This window comes from Pyxicephalus adspersus, chromosome 12 (genome assembly GCF_032062135.1).
Source record: "Pyxicephalus adspersus chromosome 12, UCB_Pads_2.0, whole genome shotgun sequence".
In the NCBI taxonomy this organism is placed as follows: Eukaryota; Metazoa; Chordata; class Amphibia; order Anura; family Pyxicephalidae; genus Pyxicephalus; species Pyxicephalus adspersus.
Genome location: NC_092869.1, coordinates 25828326 through 25840058, shown reverse-complemented (window position 1 = coordinate 25840058; position 11733 = coordinate 25828326). Strand labels below are relative to the sequence as shown.

The 11733-nt window shown below is 34.3% G+C and overlaps 1 protein-coding gene across 1 annotated transcript in view; it reads left to right on the top strand.

The window, feature by feature from the left end:
- Window positions 1-2629, top strand: part of TRAPPC6B (trafficking protein particle complex subunit 6B) — a gene marked incomplete in the record, with an annotated part of 8673 nt that extends 6044 nt beyond the window's left edge. The window contains 1 exon segment of the mRNA XM_072428168.1: window positions 370-2629. Within this exon segment, the coding sequence (XP_072284269.1) occupies window positions 370-401 (32 nt within the window).
- Window positions 2630-11733: the final 9104 nt, after the last annotated feature.

Genomic DNA, 11733 nt, shown 5'->3' with positions numbered 1-11733 from the left:
AGTTATTCTAGAATTGACTTTAAACATATATGCAGTAACAGGTGCTTGTCATACACTTCTGTTTTCATTTTAGCTGACTTGTAATGACTGAATCACCAACCTACATAAATCATTAGTGGTGTAATGGCTGAGCTGGATAATGAGAATCATCATGAAGTGGCAACAATTCTAATGTTAGGTTGATAATTGTTTGAACACAACTTCTCTACATCATCTCGTTACAGTTATACTGCAGTGCTCATCTCACATACCGGTTCCATATTCTTAGGATGATGTTGAATTTATTGTAATAGATACATCAGAAGTTAGGAGTGTGTGACTAATTATATGTTTCTGATACTCTAAGGCTCGTTTTTCTTTCTTTTATAGGTAAATTCCAGGTGATGATTCAGAAGTTGTAGCACAAGAATGAATGTTCTACATTTTAATGACTGACTGTATACATGATATGAACCATCAAGGAACTACAATTTTGTCTCTCAGAACATGACCTTCTACATACCATCATGTGCTTGTGTCTTTAGAACCTACATTGCTTGTCCAGCTGCATTTGGAAATCTTAGCCCTTTCTTGCCTGTCAATGGATATTATACTAATTGTACTTGCTCAATGGAACATACACTACAGTGTCAGTGCAGACTTGGTGGCCATAAATGAATTGATGTACACCACAGCAGTATTCTCCCCAGCCCCTTTAAACTGGGCTCACCACCCAGCACTTTTCAGTGACCGCCAGATTGTTTTTAGGTGGTTACTGATATGTTGAGTCAAAACACAGGGGCCACCACCAGCCTTCAGCTTCTTGCCACCCAGTTAAGAAAAAATTCTGGGGAAATTACTGCACATATTTATTTTATTCTGGATGTAGGTAAATCTAATGATTACAGTGGGTTATGGAATGTCTAGTATAAATCCTTGAGGTGCCTGCATGTTTTGTCATGTATCTTTTAGAGATTCAAAACCTGGAACACTCTGGTTTGTTAAAAAAGGTGGGATAGAACTCACATCTATGCCTTTGTATGAGTTACTATTGGTTTATCACCATAATGTTTGGTCTTGGTCACCAATTGGGAAGCTAAGACATTTGCCTTCATATTCTAAGGTGGAAAATGGATCATAGATAAGTCAGTTTAAACACTTTACATTAGCAAACTTCAATTTAAGTTGGATGTGCTTTGATTTTTGCTTAGGGTCAAACAATCCAAGTTTTAAACAATCTTAGAGAATAATTACATTTTTAACTCCATTGATTGAATTAATAGACACTAATGGCTCCATGGCATTCAAATCCTTCTGTAATTTCATCATTTTAAGTAACAACAAGCCTGGTCCTTTAAAAAGCAATAATATTTTTGCGGGGTAAATTTTTTCCCACCTTTCAACTCTTAAGTCATCTTCTCATTATACTTGTGGAAAATGCCTAGTGCTAAGCTTCCCTAGGGAGGTATTTATACAGGAATTCTGGTTCCAACACCACCAGAAAACTGCCTTGGCTGGCTTGTAGTTAAAGGGTCATAGCTATACTTATAACATTTTATAATGTGCTTTGATGTATCCTTAGGTGGGGTCTACTAGAGAAACCTTTTCTACATGTGCCTAAATGACATATACCAAACAATCTTTAGCAGCACATCGGTGAGCAGTCACTCACAAGCTCATGCATTAAAAGCTTTGCGTGTATATTTATGTGCGGTGCATGTTTATTGTACCTTTTTACGCCAGAGAACAAAAACATTTGCAGTCAGATAATTTTATTTCAGTATGTGACAGTAGCTTAGTCTGTGTTTTATGTTTCGTGTGTTCTATGTATATTTAATCTTTCTAATGCATGTTAAAATTTGTACAAAGATGCCTTTTGTATCCTAATAATGTTCTATATGTCTAAAAGTCAGAATAGGAAATTAAGGTGTAAAGTTAAAAAAATGCTGTTCATTCATTTAGAAAATATGCTTTTTAAACTTTTTAAGTTTTCCTATTCTTGCTACATGGAGCTCTTCTTCATAGATTAACGAGGAAGAGATTTCTCCATGTAGGTAAATTCTTCAATTTTGTTTGGTGAAACTTTTTTGAACCTAAATCGGAATAGTTATTATGGGTTGCAAGACTTTGCACCTCCTCCACCTTATCAATGCTGTTTGCCTGTTTAGATTATTTTTGATCAGTTTGAGATTATTTTGAGATCATTCAGATTTCATTGACAAGTGTGGGAAGTCCATAGATTTGTATGAAAGTTCAAAATTTCAGCCTAAATCAAACAGAAATTCTTGCCATCCCATTATATATAACATTTTTATATTTAGAGATCCTCTAGGCTTAGAGGTCTTAATATACCACATCTAGAACATGAACCTTTAATGCACCTTTATATATCTAAGGAGCTTTATGCAGTACGTATGCCAGTATTATACTGTATAGTTAGCAGTATATAAATCATTTTTGTTCTTGCAAATTTTTTGTCATAAACATAAATCTCTAATCATGAAACTGAATCTTTCTACATAAATTATCTTCAGAATGATGTGTGATAAAAGAAGCTAATGTCATATCAAGTGTTTATATTTGATGGTATTATAAATGTATAATAATAATTAAAACAAGTTACTAACTCAATAAAACAAACTGCCATCTATGTTTCCTGTCTCTCTGGCCTTTGTTTTTCACTGCTACATATAGTGGACCTATCAATACAATTTACACCTAACATAAATCAAAAGATTTACCGTTATCATTAACAAATCACAATGTTTTATTATTATTTGTACTACACAACTCTCCAGTTAAATGTTTATTTATTACCAAGACTACTTAAGGATTGCAAGTGTACCACATGTAAAGCCTTTTCTTTTATCTTGCACAGTTGTACTGGCCTCTGTTCTGTACTAAAAGAACTAAAAGCAATACTCATCTATCCCCATTCTGTTGCAGGATGCTGCCATCTTCCTTCTTCATTCATCTTCATTAGCTGAGCCTGGGATGACATAAATCCCACAGGTCCGCATGAGTTTATTCATTACCGGCATGTGAAAGGGAAGCCAGGATTCTCAGGTTTTCCTGACAACCAACCCTAAACTGTGCATGCACAGCTCAGCAAAACTTGAGAGCTAAGTGGCGATCAAGCAGGTAAGAGCAGTTATTGCCAAAGGGACATTGCCTGTACCTATCCTCAGTAATGACCTTTCCTGAATTGACAATGTTTAATCTGGGGTTTTAGTTCCACTAAAATGCTAGCTCTGATTTCACTGTACTCTGAGATTCTGAGTGTGTGTTAAAGCTGCAGCAAGTCTCCAACTGCTTAGAAACTTTGAAAAATGGTGTGTGGTGTAAAGCATATTTTTATTTTATCGAACACCTGTGCAGGACAAAATTATAGTTTTTTGTTTTGCACATAATTGGATCAATGGAACATATCTAGCTTCAGAGAGCTTAGATAAAATGTTTTTAATTCAGGTATCATGTTTTATCCAGCATATTTTTTTCTAGACTTTGCTGTTATGCACTAGTTCACTCCAATCTGCTCCTATCTGTCCATAATGTGGTGATCCAGAAATGTGCTTGCTGGTGATGCAGGAGCACCCACTATTAGCACCTTGCTGTCTTTGATATAGATACTGCATATACTTGTGTAAATAAAAAAATATATATAAAGAGAGAGAGATGAAAACTATGTAACTATGCAGACCAGACCTACTTCTCTCCAACCCTGTAAGGTGCTCCCTACAATCTGCAAATCACAACTTATACCTTTTTTTTTGTGTTTGATGCATTGCTATATAAAGTCATTGCTTAATAGCTACATAATGACTTACAAAATACCACGGTAACAGGTTCTTTTTACAATATTTTTGTCCTTTCAGGGACAACAAATAAAATGATCTTGTCTTGGCTGGGCGTACAAATTGCCGCAGGCACAAATAAAATGCTGCTTACTCACTTCTTTCACAATAGTCATTTCTGTTACTATCAATGAATCTGGATGGCTTATGCTTTCTTACGAGGGTATTCTTCAGCAGTGCTGAATTTAACTGAACACAGCATAGGTGTGGTAGGGTACCAGTGATATCCTAATCCCCAGCACACACATTGGTCTGGACCTGGTATCTTTCCCCCATCACATTCATACCACAAATCCCTGGATCCATGAGATAGTCTCTCTAGTACACAGAGCTCACTAGCCAGTTACCTCCACCATTTACCCATTGGTGGAACCAATAGCAGAAAGTGTCTGAACATGACTTTTATTGCAGGATTACCAGGTTCCTTTTTAGTGAAAGCTGTATATTTAAAATTCTTGAAAGCAACTTCCATCAACATGCTACAGTTTATAAGTTTCCCATGATTGGATATATACCTACTTTACTAATTGCTTAAGTGATTATTAGCTCTGCTGTAATAATTACTCAGCATGTTAATGATCTATTATGTCTGGAAAAGAAATTAACATTCCATACCGAGAAAGAATACAAACAGTACTGACATTTCACCTACATGTATCTTTAATTTTATTTAAGTAACTTTATTAGGAATTATAATGGGTCTGATTTATTAAAGGTCTCCAGTACTGGAGAGGATGGACTATTATAGGAGAACCTTGGTGATCCAGCAAATATGGAATGGATCTGGCCCAGGATTGCAAACATTTGCCAACTAAAAACATGATTTTGAAGAATCCATTTATCTGTTCTCTCCAGTCTTGGAGAGCTTTCATGAATCAGGCCCCCTGTATATTAAATTTAGATACAATGTCAAAGAGATCTTATTGATGCAAATAATGGAATCAATATGTGTTAATTATTTATGTGTTAATTTCTAGGTATGTTTTGTAATTGTATATTTATGTGTGTAGCCATATTTGATTATTGCAAGTATAGGCTTTGCTTTCTGCTTTCCAACACTACACAATGCTTGAGCATTACTACTTTTTACAATACATTTCCTGGTGGGGAATCTTCCAGGTCCATGTGTTTCATTGGCAGTATTTGATTCTTCACCAAGAAATGTCAGATTTATTTATTTATAAATAGAGCGAGAGAGGAAGGGAGGCACATTATTTGCACTAAAATATTACAAAATCCTCTAGTTGCTAATCTACAAATCTATATATTTGATGCTTTAACAAAAAATATAACAGTAACAAGTTTGCAAAATTATTAAAATTAACATTTTAGTTGAACATTGAAAAAATAACTTGAATGTGAACTAATTGAAGATACTTATTGCCTTTAATATAAATCAATATGAATAGATGTAATTTGAAAATTTGTTTTATCCTTTTTAAATTTCCACTTTATCTCCTAACCTAACCTAATTTTCCTAACCCTGTTTTCTTATTGTCACCCTGTCACATGTACAGCCATGTGAAAAAGTTAACTACAGCATATGATGCAAATTACACACACAGCAGGAAGAACATTAGAATAAGACTACAGTTTGTCATTCAATACATAGGCAATAACCAGACCTTCTAGGACAATGTGCTGTTGATTGATGAATCAGTAACAAAGGTCCCTGGCCCCAGTAATAGTAATAAAGTAACCTAAGACATTATTTTGGGAGAAGAAATTAAAGGTAAAAAAATAAAGGATAAAGAAAATTAAAATTGTATGGTCTTGGTTGCATTCAGTGCAAAACAATGGGTGCTTCAAGTTCTCAATTCTAAACAAGAATTAGGACAAAAATACATATTCAGCAGAAATATCTAAAGACCTCCCCATAGCTTCTGGTTTAAAAAATCAGCATAACTTTTTTTTTTCAGATGCCAAGAAAAACTAACACTGGGGATCCAATCTCCCCTTTACTTTATAATATCTACTGACTCTGTACCATATTCCGCTGCAATTGTTGGCCTGTTACCATCTGAATATTTGTGTTAACAATCTGGCACATTTACAAGTATAGTCCTTGCCGAGTTGGGATTCTCTGGTAAAGTTTAGACTCTTTAAGGCTTTTTTTTTGCAGATTTCACTATCTATTTAAGCAAGGATAGTCATCTAGTAACCCTATAGTATGCTCCTCTGTCTCTACAAAGTCCTACCTAATCTGGAGAGCCTCTCCCTCTGAAGACATGGACCATTGCCCATAATAATTGCCAGATTTGCTGTCTGAATATTTCTGAACATTGGATCTTAATGCGTAATGCATTTATATGGTCGGGCTTGCTGCCCATGAGTAAGGAATGATTATGGAAGTGAATTCTTGTTATTATGCTACTGTGCCAAGCTATACTATACAATATAATGCGCACCAGCTGAGTCTGAGGCTCGGGACAGTGCAACATCTTTGCAAAAAATTATATGCAATACAGTCAGAAAATCACTATGATTTAATAAGAAGAACAGAAAACAATTTTAATATGGAGGAGGAAAGGAAAAGAAAGGTGTTCTTGAAATCCAGGGATCAGGAATTCCCAGACCTGACCTACAGCAGCCAAGGCATTTTAAATTACAAAATCGTTGACAATTAGTCAAAGTTTTGCATCTGAATAAAATGAACTTTGGAACACTTGGTTGTAGAATGATGAGAGGGCATGGTAATACTCCTCTTCTAATTTTAGAAAACCCTTTAAAAAGGATACCCAATTTCTATCTATTCGCTCTTTTTCCTGGATACTCCCTATTTTATAAATACTGCTGACAAACTGGTTTGCTCACTACAACTGTAATCTGCTTGTAAACTGCAATCTTTTGTTAATTGTCTGAGTCAAACAAGCAAACCAAAAAATGTGTCAGTATGTATACTTTAAGAATTTACACACAAAGAGGTTGTGCTGAGCTTGACAACTTATCAAAAAGACCAAAAAAATGACACCTAAGTAAAAGATTTACCCCCGATCATTGACAATCATAAAATAACCTTTTTTAAAAAAAAATAAAATAAAATATACATCCAACTGTAGACTGAATACACTCAAGATAATTTAATTTAAGCATACCATTACAAATCAGTCTTAGTGAATATCCTCTGAACACATCCACACTGAATCCAAATCAAAGTCAACTTTTTTTTTATTAATAAAATGACGGATAAGCTTTTTTAAAGAGATTAGTTGTAAGATTTAAAAATACTACATATTTTAAGAATTATAGTTATATATATTTTACATTCACACAAGAAGTCTAAAAGATTCAAGAATAATGTACCTACCTGTATAAAGTAGGTCCACAGTAGAACTTGACCATTTGTTAAGTGTTACAAATACAAACATAATTAGTAAATTCTATAGGAAAGAGGTGGAACAGCCTAACAGACTATAGTGGAATAGGGCTATATTTGGGTTCTAGTAGTCAACATATTCAAAAGTTGATGGATGTCCAATGGGCCACTACATCAGGCTTAGAAGGGGCATAGTGATACATTTTCCCATGGTTGGAGGCTGATGACTTTACAAATCAGATTGTAGAGAAATGGATATAATAGGAGACACAGTGAAGTGGAACAAAGTTGATGAAAAAGAAAATGTGTTGGGCCATCATCCAGGAGGATCAGAATGTGATGAGATTGTTACCTACATAAGTAAGATAGATAAATGGAGCAGTATACCTTGATTCATGGTATTAGGAGAATCCTGTTCTTAGATCAAGTTGATCTACCCTAAATGGGCAAAGTAAAAATCTTTTTTTTCGGCAAACTCCTTAGATTTCACAGCTTCACACATTAAGCATTATTGCTATTTGAAATAATGAACTCAAAGTCTGTGGTGTACAATAACAAATGTCAAATACACATAACTGACAGAAAGTAAAGTACTACTAATTGCTTACTGGGCTATGAATGCTATAAGAGTCCTACACAGTCGTACCTATAGGGTAACAACTGCTATTACAGTATGAAGTTATATCAATACTATATACTGCACTGGCATACTTTAAAAGAGAATGTACAGTGAACAATGAACAATGTGTGGAATATGGAAACAACAGAGCTGATTTACTAAGGGAATATAGGCTGTAATGTGAATCATCTTCCTGCAAAGAATCTTTCACTTTCAACTGTGGGAAAAAATTACTTTGAAGGGGATATCCAGGGATTAAAGTTTTTGCTTGCACATGATTGGGTAAAGTCATGGGACCCAATTTGAATCAATCCTATACTCCTTTAATAAATTAAACCCAATGCATAATCAAACTAATCATGAGTGCCAGTGTTTCAGTTCTGTAATTAATTCTTTATTAACTAGTATTTATATCTGAGTACAATCTCTTCATCATAAAGCAAACACAACTATATAGAGGTCAATCAAGACCTGTATATGAAGGTCTAATAGATTTTTGTTGCATGTTTTCTTTATCTAATAATCATTATTTACGGTCTTAAGTAGGAGCATTTATTATAGACATTGACGTTTCTTTCACACACAACAAAGTGCATTTCTGTATAAGAACAAATAAAAAGATTCATTTAATTGACTTGAATGGGACAATTTATCTAAAAATAAGAAGAAAACTCAAAAACATATCCTATTGAACATAAATGTATTATATAAATGCACAAATAAAGGTTACCCTCTGAAAACCACAGTAGATCCAGAAATTCAGGCACCATAAATTATATGCAAACCTTGACTTTTAATATACTAGTCTGGCTTTGTTGTAGCCCCAAACAAAACCTTCTATTGGTCCTTGTAAGAAAGGTGAGGGCAGATACAAATTTTACAGAATACATTTAGCTTTGAATGTAACTTTTGCTACCTATTGATCTTCCTGTTTCTTTTTCATTGAAGATTGTGCATTGTTTTATATGTTTGCCTTGAATTACCAAGTTTTAGGACGAATGACATACAGAATACATGAAATATCAGCTGACATAAAAATACTTAAATACTTTTACTGATGTGAAAAATGTGCTTTTCATTAACAGGACCCAAGTGGTGGAGGTACATGACCTAGTTGACCCCCTGTCTATAATATTATTTTGAAAATTGACATCTGAACATCACTCATGACATTCTTTAGCTAAAATTATCTTGTACATTGGCAAATAAAATCCATATTATTTGGTCATTCTTACAGGACTTTTAACTTCAAGCTGCTTGAGGTTTGGGATACTATCATGTTTAAATGAACTCATATTGCATACATAAGCAGCTCAGAAGTCCATTTACAACAACTCATGGAACAACAGATTGTACCCCAAAGTGCATCTATCAATGTGTATGTACATCGATTTTTAGTAATATAATATTTATAATTTGTTTTTGATAGGCGCTATGTATTTAATGTTTTTTAATTTTGCATATGTAATGTTCATAGAATAAACTTTTATGGGATCTTGTCCTGGCTAACAAGCACAGATACACGTTTGTCTTTAGCATTTAAACAAATTCTCCATCTAGCTCTTATATGCAGATGATATTATTATTATTATTATTATTAATAAACAGGATTTATATAGCGCCAACATATTACGCAGCGCTGTACATTAAATAGATGATATAATATAATATTTCACATCAGTGTCAGCTGATAATTAGCATAGTTTAGGATGGCTCAGCCACACACCAGTCACTGTCTGGGATCTGATGTACTTTTCAAATTGCATTCTGTACTCTGAGATTCACAGGTTCCAGTAGTTTGATTAGGTTTTGCAAGTATATAACAACTCCTTCTATTTCCAGGGGTTGCTTGTACATTGTGGGAATTGATTCATTCCAAGCCCATACTCAAGTTCCAGTTGGGTTTTCTGTTTACTACTTTGGTTTGACCTCTGGTTGCTTGTTCGTCTTTTGCCTGGACTTTCTGTTCGCTGTGACTGTGATTAGATGCCACATTCCCTGATCTATGTACGTCATCCATTTTTTTCAACACTTTCACATGTTTAATGATTCAGTGCTGAGTTTTGATTGCCTGTCATGTTGTCAACTGTGAAGAGCAGGACAAACCCAAGAGCCAATGTGGGAGTGTTACTTGACAAAAGCATACTTTCTTATAAGGGAGGTGAAGTATAGACAGTCCTTAAACAGTACAAGAACAAGATATGAGATGTCCCAAAATAGCCTGATAAGGCAATGATTTCATGTATATGATGCCAGCCAACAACTTTTACGAAGAACATTGACCATGAAGTTATCCCCCAAGATAATTGCAACTTCTGCTCCTCTAGCACAACCATAGATACCAAGATTGTTCAGATATGATAACACAAAATACATAAACTGGTCCAATATGATAAGCTAAGACAGGTACAAATTTTAACTTTTTTTTATAATTGCATTTTTATTTAAGAAAAAATTTCAAACAAAAAGATACAAAAACCCCGAAACATGACAGGTATATATAAAATAAACAACATACAAAGAGAAGAAAGGTATTACAGAAAATAACCAAAGGTAAAGAATCCATCGTATTCAACAAAATGCAACAATTCTGGGTGGTGCACTTCCGTTCTTCCAGGAGGAACTGAATGTTACTCAAATAGTCCATTACGGATGTTTACAAGAGTACAGAGTTACACAGGTACAATGCACATATTTATACAAACAAGAGAAAGCAAAAAAAAACAAAGCAAAAATGTGTTATAGTACAATAATTCCCCAAGTCCGGTAGAGCGGTACATTATTAGGTGTTAAACAGAAATGATAATATGGGCCACCTTCATGCCCATGGAAAAAAAATTATACCTGGTCGGAGGGATACATGTTTAAAGTGAAACATAAGTTAAGTGTACTATAGAAGAAGAAAGAATAAAGAGAGAAGATTAACATAAATAGGTTTTGGTCTCATTCAGGTACAGCATTCCATCTGCCCAAATTTTAACTTTTAAAGGCCTCGCTAAAGTTCCTCTTAATACCTTGCTAGTGGTAAATTTTAAGGTATTAATGTGTTGATACTTGGTCCCCATATGTCTGCATAAATTGGATCCCATTAGCTCCCCTCTATGTTATCGAGGTTGTGGTCAAATGGGGACTGTTTTACATGTTGGAGGCGTTGCCCTCGATTCCAAAGATTTTGGATCAGAGTCTATAATCTTTTATATTCTATTAATTTACCTTGCCAAAACAATTTTTTCAAGGTTGGAGAACACTATGCCCAGATCTACCTCCTGATTTTTTAATCTTGTTTGTGGTCCGCATAACTATAGCCTGTTCCTTGAACGTCTCCTCAATACCCATTGATTTCACCAAAAACAAGTTAAATTGGATTATGACAAATGATAAGTTAGCCTGTATGTCCTATAACAAACTGGAAGTTTTTTTTTAGCACTTGGGGCCCTTGGATCTCTTTAACTAGTTAGATTTCTCCAAGGAGAACTTTCATCTCTCCCTATTTCGGGAACTTTCTATTTCTACCTCCCCCTTGCTTACTTTTTAACGTTTATTGGTATATAAAGCATCCACTATAGAACTGGTAACACTTTTGTAAAAATCAATGATGTTTACACTAATGTCATACTGTTTTCTCTTTCTGTCCACCAACTGTACAGAACTTTATAACCTGTTACCATACCATTTTGTGACGTTGTTAAATGTTGTATCCTTTTGATAATTGATATCCCTCTTTTTTTCTCTGCACTTACCCTCGCCTCCCTATTTTGTAATGACTACCCACCCTTTCCTTACCTTTTAATAAAAATCAATAAAAATCTTTGAAATTAACATTGATAGGCAACCAAAACAGATACTGAACTGTAAATGATATGCTTTTTCATGTCTGTATGTTTTATTACATCATAATATATTTATAAATCACATGATAAACATTCCTGAACTTCAAGTTTTGTCTGCCCAGTATCATTATGGAT